The sequence below is a fragment of the Salvia splendens genome, chromosome 2, assembly GCF_004379255.2.
Source record: "Salvia splendens isolate huo1 chromosome 2, SspV2, whole genome shotgun sequence".
In the NCBI taxonomy this organism is placed as follows: domain Eukaryota; kingdom Viridiplantae; phylum Streptophyta; class Magnoliopsida; order Lamiales; family Lamiaceae; genus Salvia; species Salvia splendens.
This window is the reverse complement of record NC_056033.1, coordinates 32557142-32572798: the sequence shown is the minus strand read 5'-3', so window position 1 is coordinate 32572798 and position 15657 is coordinate 32557142. Positions and strand designations below refer to the sequence as shown.

Genomic DNA, 15657 nt, shown 5'->3' with positions numbered 1-15657 from the left:
ATTAAAAATTACATAATTATTGGCTAATATAACCCGAGGAAGACTACGCATCCGGCGGCACCAACCCCAATTGTTTTTGGAGACCCAATATCATGGACTCGTGCGTTTGAAGTTGCGTGGGGGTCATAGTTGACCTATCGGCCATATTGAGTTGGGCCAAAAGGGCCCACAACGAGTTGTTCGGGGGTGGAGGTGGAACATAGGGTGCGGGTTCGGGAGCAGGGGCAGATGGAGTCGCGGCGCGACGTCGTTCGGCCGCCGCCTTCTTCCTACCTTGCGGTCGGCGTCGGGAACCGCTTGGTTGGGCATCGGGGCTACCCAAGTTAGCTTCGGCGAGTTGGCTAGCCACTTCTTCGGGTGAATTTTTTGGAGTGAAATTGTGTAGTGAAAGTGTGAATTTTTTGGAGTGAAATTGGGGGTATTTATAGATGAAAGTGTGTATTTTTGGGGTAAAAAAAATAAAAAAAAAATTAAAAAGTGGGGAAAAACGGTTATAAACGGATATAATTTTTTGGGGAAGTGAAATTTTTTTTTTATTTTTTATCGATTTTTTTAATAAAAATCCGATTTTTTAAAAAATAAAAATAAAAAAATGTTTGAAACCAACGGCTATGCCGTTGGCGAATGGGAGACCGCCACGTGTGCGTCCGCTGGCACGGACGTGCTCGATACATCGAGCAGCGCCGTGCCAGCGGCGCGGTTGCAGCGGTGGCGGTCCTTCGCCTTGCCGCTGGCACGGACGGCGGTGGCGCCAACCGCCACCGCTGCGGATGCTCTTAGGCCATCCGCATCCATGTCTCAATATCGTCTCTTAACCATCTCATCCCTTAACTATTCATGGGTCTCACTGCACTTTTTACCCCATCTCTTAACTAAGAGACAACACATGCATCCCTCCATCTCTTAAGGCCATCTGCAACACTGTCTCTTATCCGTCTCTTAACCGTCTCTTCCCTTAACTATTCATGGGCCCCACTGTACTTTTCACTCCATCTCTTAACTAAGAGACAAAACCTGCAACCCTCAATCTCTTATCCGTCTCTTAACCATCTCTTAACTTACTATTCATTCAATTTCATTTTTATTTTTATTTCCAAAAATTCAATTAATAAAAACACATTTCATTAAATAAAATAAAATTACAACATAAATACAACTTAAAATTAAAAAAAAACAAAAAAAACACATATTTAAAATCCTTAAAAAAAATAAAAATTGCATAATTTAAAATACAATTTAATAGAAATTTAAAAAACTACTCCGCCGGCGAATCATCCCTCGGAGGCGGTGGCGGTGCACTCAAGCTACCTAGAGGCGGAATACCAATTTGTCTTGACATATACTCAATTCCGGCAAGATTGGCTTGATATTGTGGATGCGTCATGCGGGAAGTGTCTGCCATCATGGCGGTCAAGTACATGGAAAATAGGGTGTTCGAGCCCGAGCTCGAGCCCGAGCCCGCCTGGCTTGATTCGCCTCGGCCCCTCCTCCCTCTAGCTGCCTTCACCGCCTTGGTCCCTTGCGGCCGACGGCGCCCACGGAGGACCCCCGACATCGTCTGCCGTACCCTCAACCTCCTGCGAGGCAACCTCTTGTGCGGCGCTGCTCGAACCGCCCCCACTAGACGAGTATTGGCCACCTGCCGTGTGCTTCGTGCGCTTCGAGGTCGAGCCCGAGCTGGACCGGACACCGCCGGCCCACCTTTCCTTGTCTTTGACGGCCTCCCAAACATCGACATGTCTGAATTCTTTGCCGGTGTCTTCGAAATAGACTCGCAAAGCCGATCTCAGAATGTCGGCTCCCGTGGCTCCGCTTTGGTAATGAGCCGCTTCGTTCTTGTAGATGTCGTAGAATTTTTGACCTCTCTGTCGACTCGGTCAAAGTGAGCGCGGAGCATCTTCAATGTGCGGCGGCGGGACCCCTTCGGCTTAATCTCGTTGTAGGCTTCGGTGACCTTTTCCCAGAAGCACTTCCGGGTTTATTGATTCCTGACGATGGGATCGTACGAGACGCTGATCCAGGCATTGTACATAACCATCGTGTCCTTGTGGCTTTACGGATGCCGGCCAACATCCTCCTCCTCCTCGGCCGCCTCCGCCTCTTCCTCCACTGCCTCGTCCTCTTTCCGGAGTGGGTTTATCCGGATAACCCTCCCGAATTTAGGATAATCCCTGCGAACTCCTCGGGGCGGAGGGACGAGCGTATGCATCAACATCAAAATGGGGTGGTTGGTACCCCGCCGGCGTCGGCGAGCCCTGGGTGCCCGACGTCGACGAACCGGAGCCGGAACCACCCAAGACATTGTACATGCCCCCCAGTCGCAAAATGCGATGATGTCAAACCCGCCGGAGTCGCCACCGCCATAGTTGTCGTCGCCGGACATTTTGTGATGACAATTGGAAAGGTTAGATGAAAATTGGAGCGGAAATGGAGATGATTTGTGAAGAATAGATGTGTATTTGTGTGTGCAAAAAATAAAAAAATAAAAAGGAAAAATGTCGAAAAACGATAATATTATTGTTTTCGATTTTTTTTTTTATTAAATTCAATATTTTTTTAAAAATGATTTATTGCATCAGCGTGACGAAGCCCACTCGCGGGCCGGCGAGTGGGCGTCACGCATGGCGCCGGATCGCGCCACGTCGCGCTAGCGCGTGGCGAGATAGACCGCGATCCGTCTCGGTGGGACGGGCGTCTGGGCGAGACCGTGACGAGACGGGACGCTGCAACGCGTCTCTCCGCCGTCTCGTCTCGGCGGGACGAGATACGAGCCACCCGCGGGACACGTTGCGGGTGGCCTAACCATCTCATCCCTTAACTATTCCTTCAATTTCATTTTTTATTTTTATTTCCAACAAATTCAATTGATAAAAACACACTTCATTAATTAAAAGAAAATTACAATTTAAAATCCTAAAAAAAATACATAATTAAAATATAAAAAAATTAAAAAAGACATAATATAAAATACTAAAAATTAAAAATTGCACACTTAAAATTTAAAAACTACTTCGCCGGTGAATCATCCCCCGAAGTCGGTGGCGGTGCACCCAAGCTAGATGGAGGCGGAATACCAAGTTGACTTGCCAGATACTCAATGCCGGCGTGATGGGCTTGAAATTGGGCAAGCGTCATGCGGGAAGTGTCAGCCATCCTGGCGGTGAAGTACATAGACATTAGGGTGGACGGCGGCCCTTGGGAGCCTGCCTGGCTTGATTCGCCTCGGCCTCGGCCTCGGCCCCTTCCCCTTCCTCTAGCCACCTTCGCCGCCTTGTTCCCTTGCAGCCGACGTCGTGTACCGGAGAAGCCCCATGCATCGGATGTCGGGAACTCAACCTCTTGTGAGGCGCTGCCTTCCCCGCCCTCACTAGACGAGTATTGGCCACCCGTCGTATGCTTCGTGCGTTTCGAGCTCGAGCTCGTGCTTGAATCGACACCTCCAGCCCACCTATCAAGATGTTTGACCGCCTCCCAAACATCAGAAAATTTGAAATCTTTGCCGGCGTCGGATTTGAAGACTCGCAAAGACGCTCTCAGAATGTCGGAGCCACTGGCTCCGCTTCCCTATTGTAGATCCCACAAAATATTTTGACATCTCTGTCGGCTCGCTCAAAATGAGTGCGAAGCATCTTCAGGTTGCGGCTAAAGGCCCCCTTCAGCTTTTTTGTCTTGTATACTTCAGTGACCTTATCCCAAAAACACTTGTGGGTTTGTTGATTCCCGATGAGGGGATCGTTCGACGTGCTGATCCAAGCTTCGAACAGAGCCATCGTCTCCATTTGTGTGTATGGATGACGGTCGTTGTCCTCACGGTCCTCAACCGCCTATGGAGTATGTTCCTCCTGAACATCCTCCCTAATTTGGGATAATCCTTGCGTTTGCGTGTTCCTCGGACCGGGGGGACGATAGTATGCATCAACTGGAAAAGATGGTGTTTGGTACGCCGGCGTCGACGAGCCTTGGGTGCCCGGCGATGAACTGGAACCGGAAGCACCCAAAACATTGTACATGCCCCCCCAGTCGACAAACGCGTTCAAGTCGTAGCCGCCGCCCTCGCCCCCGGAGTTTCTTTCGCCGGACATTTTTGCAGAAATTGGAGAGGAAAGAGAGATGATATAGTGTTTGTGAGAGTGTAGTGTTTGTGTGTGGAAAAAATGGTGGGGGAACTGTGTGTGTGTAGTGTTATTTATAGATGAACGTGGGAAGGAAAAAAAGAAAAAAAATGCAAAAAACGGTAAAAAAAACGACCTAAAAAACTGTCAATTTTTTAATAATTATTTTTCAGATTAAAAAAAATAATTAAAATACCCTAAAATCGACGCTCACTCGCAGAGCCGGGTAGTGGGCGTCACGCCCCAACTGCTGCTCGCCACGTGGCTGTCGTGCGTGGCGAGACAGCCCGCTAACCGCCCCCCTCCGGGCTACGAGACGCGACGGAGCCTCCACATCGGCGTCTCGATGTGGTCTCGTCTCGCTGGGACGAGACCGAGCCCACATCGAGATGCCGATGTGGATGCTCTTAGCCCCTAGTCACCTCCATTTGGGTCTGCCCATGGCAGCATCGTCAAAACCTCGAGGCTTAAAACCATAACACTCACTATCAACATGCCATACTATTCTTTGTAGGATTCGACTCTGTTTGCCCTATTCAACCTAGTAACTGAGTGAGGGCGATAATTATTTAAACCGGAAGCTGTTTACTTAGGCAAACTCAAGCCCACAACGACATTCTAAACTTAGAACAATCTATTTGCCGCATACTTCTAAACCGAACCACGTCAAATCTCACAAGACACATACCTTAAGATAGCATATATAATTCCTTGTCAAAATGTAGAATACATTTATTAGAATTATCCATGTTTAAATTTTTAAGCATTGTATTGACGTAAGAATCTTGAGATAAGTTTTATATTATTTTCCAGTGATCTCAATTAAACTCGATGTCTATAATGCAATATTATTTTTTTAAATCAAGATACGGTGTAAAAAGTAGGATCGACATTTCACTTTATTTTCTACAATTTTTTTTTGACATTCACTTTATTTTCTAGATTTTTTTGACATTTCTTGAGCACTAAGCTGAGAGAAATTAGTAAAAGGAATACTGTAAATTGAAAATTTAAATGATAATTAATCTAGATTATATTGAAAATATTAAAAGGAATGGAACACGTGATCCGCTTGGAGGTATCACTATCACCACATAGGACTGTGTGCGCTACAAACACAAACGTACAAAAGCTGCAACCTTGAGCACAGATCCACATTCCTCCTACACCACTGCCAATCAATTCCTTAAGAGTATCCACTATAAGGCGGACACGCCCAATAGCCTCGCCCTAATTTTTGTCCATAGCCCCAATTTTATTGTCCATAACCCCAAATTCTATTTCCGCCACCATAGTGGACACCTCCAATAACCCCAAAATTCCAAATACAAAATTCTACATTTTCAATCCCTCCAATAGCCGCGTCCTCGCCGCGAACGCGGCTATCCCGCGTCCGCCCCCCCCCCCCCCCCCAATAGCCCCAAAAGTTGTCCGCCCACCTTCCCCACTATAGCCGCCCGCCCACCGCCGCCCACCGCCCCCAAGACGCGGCTATAGCCGCGTCCTACTATAGTGGACGCTCTTAAACTAGCATCTATAATTAAAAAGTTGTACTAGTCACTCTATTTTATTAGACCTTCCACAGTAGGCGCCCAGCGACCGCCCAGCCGAGCGCCGGCGCTGGGCGGTTCGCTGGGCGGTCTATTGCAGCCGCCCAGCGGCTGAGTGGAGAGAGAAACCGCGCAGCGCTGGGCGGTTATGTGGCGCTGGGCGGTCGGCTGGGCGGTCCGTTCGGCGCTATTGCAGCGCCCGGATCGCCCAACACACCGCCTAGCGCGAAAAAATAAATTTTTGTTCGTCATTTTCATTCGCACGACTTGTTTTAACGAGTACTCTCTCTATCTTAATTTCTGTTCAAGATCAACAACGCAAAATGAGTAATGCTGGTGGTAGTAGTGGTGGTAGCGGAGGGGATGCTGAGGAGTACGAACGTCGAATGGACGAGGCGTTGGACGCCTATACGACCAACGCGATAAAACAATGGATGGAAAGGGCCTTGCAGCCGGCGATACCTCGACCTCCCCCAGTGGTCCATCGCCGCAGTGTGATTGATCGGGATCACGTAGCTGCACATCAGCGCCTATACGAAGACTACTTCGCACAGGAGCCTCGGTTCAACGCCAACCTTTTCAGGCGTCGTTTTAGGATGACCAGGAACCTGTTTATGCGTATTGTCAACGCTTTGGAGTCTCGATATCTGTATTTCCGCTTCAGACACGATGCGTCTGGCAGACCCGGCCACACACCTATTCAAAAGTGCCCTGCGGCAATCCGGCAGTTGGCCTACGGAGGCGCGGCAGACATGTGGGACGAGTATCTCCACATCGGTGAGACGACTGCCTTGCAATGTCTGAAGAATTTCTGTCTGGGAGTGATAGAAGTATTCGGTGATCAGTATCTGCGAAAGCCTACCCCCGAAGACTGCCAAGATCTGTTGCGGATGCACGGGAGTCAGCATGGGTTCCCGGGTATGTTAGGCAGCATAGATTGTATGCATTGGGACTGGAAGAACTGTCCCGCAGCCTGGAAGGGGTTCTACACGTCCAGCTACAAGGGAAAGAATCCCACGATGATCCTGGAGGCCGTAGCTGATTACCGGCTTTGGATTTGGCACACGTATTTTGGGATAGCTTGTTCGAACAACGACCTCAACGTCCTCAACTCGTCGCCACTTTTCAACGAGCAGTGTCAGGGCGTCGGTCCGGCCATCAGTTTTGTCGCCAACGGCAACCAACATGATATGGGCTACTACTTGGCGGATGGGATATACCCTAGGTGGCCCGTCTTTGTGAAGACGATCCGATGCCCAGGAGATGCGAAGAAGGCCTACTTTGCGGCACGGCAGGAGTCGGCGCGCAAGGACGTGGAGCGCGCATTTGGTGTGCTCCAGTCTCGATGGGCGGCAATTAAGGGTCCAACGCGTTTGTGGGATGTCCAATGCATTGCTGATATCATGTACGCATGTATTATCATGCACAACATGATTGTCGAAGATGAAGGTGGCGAACTGACCAATTGGGTCAACGACGATAATGAAGCCGGTCCAAGCCACGGCGTGGCCGCCCCCAACGTACGGAGTGGGGTACCTCACAATGAAGCCGGCCTCTTACATGCACACGCCGACATGCGCCAAACGGCGGCTCATATTCGACTCCAAAAGGATTTAATTGAAGAGTTATGGGCACGGGGGATTGACCGCCATTAGTTTTTTTTAATTATGTAATTTTTTTTAATTAATGTACTTTTTATATTTTATTAATATTAGTGAATTTTCTCGTTTTTGTGTCGTAAATTTAATTCCGTATATTGTGTGATTTTTAATTATTTCATTTTGTATATATTTGTTAATAATGATGTGGATAGTATGTGGCTGGGCTATGGCTAGCCTATTGCTGGGCTATTTGCTTGTTTTGATGATGTGGCAGGAGGATTTTTAGTGCTGATGATGTGGCAGTGGCTGGGCTATGGCTGGGCTATTGCTGGCTATTCCTATTGTGGATGGCCTTAGAAATTAAAGAAGAGAATAAAGTAATAGAGAAAAAAAAGTAGAATGATATGGTTTTCATTTAAAAAACATTTCATATTTAATGAAATAATGAAATGAGCTGAAAAGAAAATACTTTATTTTTAATAAAACAGAGGTAGTACTAGTTATGATATACTCCCTTCGTCCCAAGCTACTCGCACTTATTTCCTTTTTGGGCGTCCCAAGTTACTTGCACTCTTCCCATTTTTAGTAAAAATTTTCACCTACAGCCGTCATTTTTTATTTTCCTATACACTCATTCTTTAATTTTCGTGCCGAAAAGGAAATGGGCGAGTAGCCCGGGACGGAGGGAGTACAAGCTCATAGATTATGGAGTAAGACACTACAGTTTCTTATTTTCGAAAACCAGTTAGTAGTTCAACGCCTTCTCAAACCACTGTGAATGTGAATTTAAATAACCTTAGCTCAACGCCTTCTTAATCAATTATAGCGATGCAACTGCAGAGCTGTGGTCCATTTTATGTACTTCACTTTTCTCACATAAAGTAAAAGTTGAGAGTGAAGAAGAAGAAGCAGCCATTAACTTTTAATTTTTGTTTTTTGACTAGAAGCAGAAGCTACATACTTTTTGCCTTTTTTCCTACGGTAGTGAAACAATTGAGTACTGACTGTTCCATTTTGTATTAAATAAGGCCCAGATTTGATTCGTCGCTACCGCAGGATTGGTCGGTCGATTTGTGAATTTGGATTCCATTATTTTCTTCTTCTTTTTCTGCCTTTACCAACTTAAATTAAAGTTCACGTTACAAAAGTAGAGGTACCAGTCCCACGGGCCGGGCCACCATCATAGGAATTTCTGAACTCATTGATCGTACTACAAACTATCATCATTTTCAAATCTATTTCGAGATATCCATTTTGGACTAATTAAGTATCTAATATATTAAAATAATGTTTTCTTATCCACACCAAATTTCGAGACAGGTGACGTGGTGACCTATGAATTTAAACTTTGATATATTTATTAGAATATTTATATCTTTGTTATATTCTGATCTTCTGCTCCGATTCTCTCTTTACAGCTTTTGCTTTTCTTATTGCATTTTCCCACAATTTTCTCTCTCTATTCCTCTCCGGCAATCGCTTCAGAGTTGAACTAATCAGTTGCGCTTTGCTGGTGAGTATATGTATAAGGAGTGTATGTAGTTGTGTATATACATACGTATTCATGGCAGTATCGGCGGAAATGGAATCCAACTCATGGAGAGATGATCTGGCGAGCTTCGTCGAGGACACCGGGATAATATTCCCCGGGGATTCAACGACGCCCGACCTCTCGCCGAAGCCGGCGCCGGAGGAGGAAAAAGAGGCGGAGATTTTGAAGGATCAAATCAAGGGGTTCGCGGCGGCGTGGGGCGAGCTGGCGGTGGAACTAGGGTGGGGGTTTCGGGATGTCTTGCAGCAGACGATATTGACCGACGACTCTTACATTGTGAAAAAAACCAAGCCTCCCTTGGCTGAGCTATCCCACAAATTTAGCTTTCTCAATGACTTCTTGCCCGAGGATCGCGATCCCCTCCACGTCTGGCTTGTCATTTTGTTCGTTTCTATGCTAGCTCTTGCTGGTAATATTTCTTCTAATTTGCCTTTCCTGCTCATTTATTTTATCTCTGATTTTGTTATTTTTGCCTTAATTTTATTTTTTGAAATTTGTCATTAGTAAGAAATAGGAATTTTAGTTTAGGCAATCCAATCCTGCTTCATTTGACTGTGTAAGAGGACTCTGTATCATCGGTGTGCTTAATGTTGTGCAGTTCTGAGTGTGAGTTCCAAACATGAGAGTGCTGTTTCATCGGTGAAGAAGGTTTGTCTACATCCTCCCGGTGCTGAGCGTATACTGCTTCCAGATAATAGATACCTGGCCTATCATGAATTCGGAGTTACAGTTGATGAAGCCAGGCATTCCCTTATTGTCCCTCATGGTTTCCTCTCTTCACGATTTGTTACAGGTATTCGATTGGTGTGCATTGTTGGAATAACAAAATATTCAATTCATTTGATTTTTGTATGTTGTGTAATATGATCAAACAACCAGGTACATTGGGCATCAAGGTGTCACTGCTGAAGGAGTTTGGTGTTCGTCTCATCGGTTATGATCTTCCGGGTTTTGGAGAGAGCGATCCGCATCCTGATAGGAACCTTAACTCGTCAGCGCTGGATTTGTCACACTTGGCAGAATCTATAGGAGTTAAGGGCAAATTCTGGGTTTTGGGATATTCAACTGGCTCCTTACATGCTTGGGCTGCTCTAAAGTATATTCCAAATAAAGTTGCTGGTAATAATACTATCCTTCCTGAAAGAAAGAATTATTATGGAGTAACTTAATGTGTTGGGAGCTGATATAGTTGCAATGTGAATTCCTGCAATATTGTGACTAGCATAGTGTAATAGTAAGATTTCTTGCATTGGACCCTTCTTTGATGATTTAGGAATGCTCTTACTTGCAGGTGCCGCCATGCTTGCCCCATTGGTCAATCCATACGACTCAAGCATGACTAAAGAAGAGCTATCTAAGACTTGGGAGAATTGGACCAGACGGAGAAAAATGTTGTTCTATTTGGCTCGACGATTTCCAAAGTTCCTTGGTCACTTCTATCAACGAACTTTCCTCTCTGGAAAGCATGGTCAACTCGAAAAATGGTTATCTTTGTCACTGGCAAAGAAGGTAGTCTCATCTCTTCCTAGCAAAATGGCAAACCAGTGACTGATGCGATATATGAAATGTACAAACTATTGAAAACAAAGCCATATTGTAAGCTCGTTTCTTTGCTAGTCTGTCTTAATGACATTTTCCCAACTTTTCTCGTGCAGGACAAGGATCTAGTTCAAACATCAGCTTTTGAAAAAATCTGGCACCGGAATGTTGAGGAGTCAGTTCGCCAGGGCAATCTAAAGCCATTTATCGAAGAAGCTATGCTCCAAGTGTCGGACTGGGGTTTTAGCCTCGTGGATCTGCAAGTACAGAGGAAATGTCCAAGAAAAGGAATCTTCTCATGGCTGCAGTTTATGTATGGTCCACCAGAATGCCAATTGGCTGGATATCTCGGCCCGGTTCACATATGGCAGGTCTGGATTTGCCCTAGGACTTGAATCCACTGACATAATCTAGCTTTATAGTCTTAATGTTTGCGACTGCTGGTGTTATTGAACAGGGAATGGATGATATGGTGGTTCCTCCATCAATGACTGATTTTGTTGCTCGTATTCTACCTAGTGCTGTTGTGCATAGACTCGAGGAAGAGGGGCACTTCTCGTACTTCTCCCTGTGTGATGAATGCCATAGGAACATACTCGCGACCATTTTTGGGAAACCTCAGGGTCCTCTCAGTAGTGTAGATAATACTTAACAGAAGACGATGTACAAGAAGAGGGGCTCAGCTCAGGCGGAACCTGCAACTATGTGTGATTGACATTTCTTGTTTCCAAAAACGACTGTAGATAACAGGGATGCTTCATTTTCTCAATGGAGCAGTGGAAAAGCACTGAAATCAGACACCTTCTTGAATTCCAGAGTCCTGGAGATAACCTTACATAGTGCTGACAATAGATGCATCGAATACATGAAAAATGTGACACCTCACTTGCCTGTGAGTACAACGTTATTTTTGTTAGTTGTCACTTCCCTTTTGCTACTTCTTATTCCCCTATAAAAGTTTCATTCTGCATTCTTCGAGAATAGTTATTTTTAATGCTACTATCATTTTGCTGCATGATTTTTAGGGTATATTTGAATTGGTAGATAGGGACATTTAGAGTGCATTTAATGGCCCAATCTGGTGTTTCATTTGTCTTCTCAATTAACAAGGAACATTGGGAGTATAGTTTATGCAGACACCAGAACTTGAACTATGACTGATTTTCATCAGTTTGATACTTTCAAATACAACATTCATTAGAAAGAAATGTGCAAGTATATTTGGACAAAAAAAGGAAAGAATGGGAAACTATGAGTTTAAACAAGGCTCATTTTTGTTCTAGTTATCTCTACTTAGGTAGGGGAGAGGATCTTATTACATCTTTAAATCCCAGAGTAGAACTTTGGAGCAACCCTCTGTTGGAATCCCCTTCAACTTGGCTTCCTCTTCAAGAACCTCTTTTCTTACAAACCTTATTGAATTCTGCAGTGCAATAGAAATGCATGTTAGTACAAAAGTCTAAATACCGATACCTGAGCTATTTCATTGAGTATAGCATCTACAATTGTAGACATACCTGAGAGGAGTCTTGTACGGATGAAGTGCGTCCCCATCTCTCCGGATCCCATAGAATCGAGCTATTGAAAGCGAAACTTGAGATGTGAAGAGGGAGTGGTGTTGCATCTGTCATGTTTCTCAAATGCCACCCCAAAACTTCTGAGGAATCGCAAACCGGCCCTTCAATCACCACCTTCTGCTTGTTAGCACCAAGCTTAGCAATCGGCCATGTCCCAAATCCCCTAAAAAAGCACATTCAATTTAATCCATCAAATTTAAAACCGGTTTTAAGACACTAACAGATGACAGTCGAGGAATCTTGGTCATCCAAGTTGATGAAATCTCCTACAGTTATAACAACTAGAGTTCAACTAAATTGCCTAACCTCGTCCAACATATATCAGTCTTGATTTTGTTGAATACTGTATATATTTAACTGCAATAGTTAATCTTGAATAAATACTTACTCAACTGCTCTTAGCTCTTCAAAGAAAGCGAGGTCATAGACATTCGAAAGCCCCGCAAAATGGACGATTCCGGTGAGCCTGTGATGCTCAATGTGATTCAGAGCAGCATTTCTTTGAAAATCCATCTCGGAGCTCGTGTCAGTGAAGTTCTCCTTGAACACAACATGCCTGCACATGATCCCACTTCTCCTCAGTATCTCAGAAACCTCTGAGTCCAGCGACTGCTGCTCCACCACAATCCACAGCAATGGCTGTGCCACCAGCTTCAGCATGCTGGCTAGCCTCCTAAGCAGTGGCCCACGAAGCCTGTTTCTCGTGGTCGTTGGTGTGATGACAATCACTAGCTTCCTTATTTCTAACTCCTCTGTCTCTTCCTTATCTTGCGGAGGGACCACCTTGTTATTGTGCTCTTCCTCAGCTGGTTCTGCTTCTACCTTCAAGCTTACATTGAAACCCTGCATTTTCTCTTGGTGGAATGCCTCAATCGGCTGTGGCGACATTGTGACATTACTGGGAAAGATTGAGGTTTTGCTGGTTGGGGCGAAGCCGGTGAAGAAACCCATCATGAAACAGAGCAAGAAATGGATTGTGGCTTTCTTCCACAAGTGCCCCCTTTTCTTCGATCTGTCTAAAGATCCCATATCTTTGAGGTCCCAGAAATAGGGTTAGATTGCACAAGAAACAGCTTCTCAGAGTTATGTAGACGTGCTTCAATTAATAGTTGCTTCCCAGAGGATTATTGGGAAGAAGATGGATTCTGGGATGAGATCTATGGTTGAAAACCAAGAATGGAAACGATATAGGTTCTTAGAAATGGCGGGGATTGAGCTTACCTATAATAATTTATGGTGAAGATGTAGTGAACAGGAAACCACATCATTGGTGAGGCTTTGCTTGACAGAGTCATGCCTTGAAATCTAAGAAATTCAGGAAATAAATATTGCTTTTTTTGCACCAGATAGTTGTTGAGATGTATGTTCTCCACCTAAAGTTTTGACAAGAAAAATTAAGAGGAATCAACGAAATTCTATTAATTAGGCTCATGCATCATGTGAGTTTAATAAACCTTTACATCTACCGGATTAAGGTAACACAAACAAAATTAATTCAATAAAATGACATTGAAAATGCATTTTTCAAAGCAGAGGAAGCTATACAAACTATTTATACGAAAAGAAAAACAACTGACTTACTACTACTATATCTCTAAATTTAGATCACCAAATAACAATACTCATCACCTACGCACAAGTGAATCATTAAAAATTTGTATGGTGAAATGGAACTGTTATTTAAATCAAAACACAAACCTGCCATCACAACTGCGGTGAATGAATTAAAACAAATATTCAATTCCCTGAAAAACCAATGAATAAACAGAAATTACTCACCCTTCACGCTGAAATATAACTTCATAAAGTTGATAGCATCAAAATTGCAGTAAGCAGAGAAATTGCACAAAAATCTGCTCACCTGCAAACAAGGTACACCTAAAATACCAAGATCTTTACAAACGTATTAGGACTAGAATCTTCAAACATTTCAAGCAGATCAGTTTCTCAACTGTTGCCTCACAATATTATTCATAGCTAACCACTACTCAAAATAATATTACTGTATTTGATTTCTAAAGACTCCAAATATTCAAGACAGCACCGGTCACGCCTAGCTCTTCAAAATTTTCAACATGTTTCTTCCTTAAGCAGTATTTTGGCCACCTCTCACAGGCGGTAGCTTAGAAAGTACCCAATCCGGTGATCTGTTCAGCCACAACACTTCACCCGTTTCTTTGTGACGGAAGTCGGGTGCTTTTGAGTTTTTCTTTCCCGCCCTGTTGTCCCACCATTTGCCAGGGTTTTCAACCAAATCCTCCCAAGAATTATTAGGATCAGTATTCTGTTTCCTCTCACTAAACCCTTCACCTCCATAAACCTTCTTCTCCACTTTCATCTCCTTAACATCAAACTCCAGCTTTCCAAGCGTTGGGAGAATCCATTTCGGAGCACTGCTGAGCCAAAGGGACTCCCATGTCCCCTTCTTCTTAAAATCGGGGTATTTCTCTTTAACCAATCCATTAGCTTTGTGGCTGCGATAATCCCACCAGTCCAGGGGCTGCTTCACAAGATCACCCCACAAATCCAAGATTTGATTCGTGTCTTTCTTCTTAGCAGCACCCTCCCAACTGTTGTGACTAACGTCAACATTTCCATTATCCACAGCAACCACTTGTTGCGTCACTGCCTCAGCTTCATACAATGGGATTTCCTTTGCACCACCCGATTCAACTTGAGAAATCTGATTATAATCGACATCATCGACATTCCTACTCCTAACCCTACCAAGCTCTTCAATCTCCACATCCGGATAAGAAATCACTAATCTTGTATCCAAATCACTCTTCTCAATTCCCTCAACAAAGTTGACACTCTCAGCCATAACATGAAACTTTCCCAGAATCTCACTCGACAAACACCTCAGCGGATCCACACTCAATTGCCCCGAAACAAAAACGCAATCATTCTCCTTCACATGATAAGCCGCAACATGAGCCAAATCACCCTCAAACACAACAGGAATCGACAGAGAAGCCCTCCTACCATCACCCGCCAGAGAAACCACGGCAACGGTGAAGTGTTTCCCGTCAGAATCAGTCACAAATTTAACAGGAATCGAAACACTACCGATAAAACTGAAATTATTGGCAATTTTAGGCTGGTAGGATATCGGATGTGGCCTAGGCCAGAGTGCAGTCGGCGGCGCGTGGGCTTGTTTCTCGATTGTCTGCGCGAAACTGAAGGATTTTTCAGTAGGTTTCCGTTGGGTCCTGGGCTGGGTCACCTTTTGAACTGTAGTAGCAGATTTGGTGGAGTAGAAGTTGCAATGCTGAATAGCAGCAATGGGGTGAAGGTGAAACAGGCGTCTAGTTGATGAAGGAGAGCAGAGCATAAGACGGGCTGATTGCTTTGCTCCGGCTACTAAACTCATCGCAAGTTTGGAAAATGCGTCAGAAAAATCGAAGATTTATGCGTGTGATTTAGGGTTTCAAGAGGGTTTATTGGGAGGGAAAGGGATAATAGTTTTCCACGTATTGTTTCAATTATTTGCAGAGATTTAATTTTAAAGGTCAAATAAATCTGTATAATAAATACTGTATTAAAATGTCATATTGATTTAATCATTGCCGTAAAAAACCACCTTAGAAATTCACAAATTTCCGACCAATATCCCCTACACATTTGAGTAACCTAAATGAAATAAAAGTTATGAGAATAGTGCTTACAAATTATAGAGAGAATAATGTTATGAGTACTAGAGTACTATACTTCTTCGTTTGGACC

General features: G+C 44.3%; 2 protein-coding genes across 5 annotated transcripts; one reads left to right on the top strand and one right to left on the bottom strand.

Moving 5' to 3' along the window:
- The first annotated feature begins 8293 nt into the window (after window positions 1-8293).
- On the top strand, window positions 8294-11369 carry LOC121792232. 2 transcript variants are annotated; one of them, XM_042190105.1, is made up of 7 exons: window positions 8294-8583; window positions 8682-9224; window positions 9414-9608; window positions 9695-9934; window positions 10107-10324; window positions 10471-10725; window positions 10812-11369. In XM_042190105.1, the coding sequence occupies exons 2-7, from the start codon at window positions 8828-8830 to the stop codon at window positions 11004-11006; spliced, it is 1500 nt and encodes a 499-aa protein (XP_042046039.1). In that variant the 5' UTR covers window positions 8294-8583; window positions 8682-8827; the 3' UTR covers window positions 11007-11369. The 2 variants fall into 2 exon arrangements, with proteins under 2 accessions (XP_042046039.1, XP_042046038.1); XM_042190104.1 differs by lacking the exon at window positions 8294-8583 and having other exon boundaries at window positions 8640-9224.
- A 131-nt stretch (window positions 11370-11500) lies between these two features.
- Window positions 11501-15397, bottom strand: LOC121792239 (beta-1,4-xylosyltransferase IRX9-like). Of its 3 annotated transcripts, XM_042190110.1 has the most exons (5): window positions 13793-14010; window positions 13630-13676; window positions 12320-13304; window positions 11872-12094; window positions 11501-11777 (listed from the first exon to the last, which is right to left on the bottom strand). In XM_042190110.1, exons 3-5 carry the CDS (start codon window positions 12958-12960, stop codon window positions 11670-11672), a joined length of 972 nt encoding a protein of 323 aa, XP_042046044.1. In that variant the 5' UTR covers window positions 12961-13304; window positions 13630-13676; window positions 13793-14010; the 3' UTR covers window positions 11501-11669. The 3 variants fall into 3 exon arrangements, 2 of the variants coding, with proteins under 2 accessions (XP_042046044.1, XP_042046045.1); XM_042190111.1 differs by lacking the exons at window positions 13630-13676; window positions 13793-14010 and having other exon boundaries at window positions 12320-13595; XR_006048855.1 differs by lacking the exons at window positions 11501-11777; window positions 11872-12094 and having other exon boundaries at window positions 12960-13304; window positions 13793-15397.
- Window positions 15398-15657: the final 260 nt, after the last annotated feature.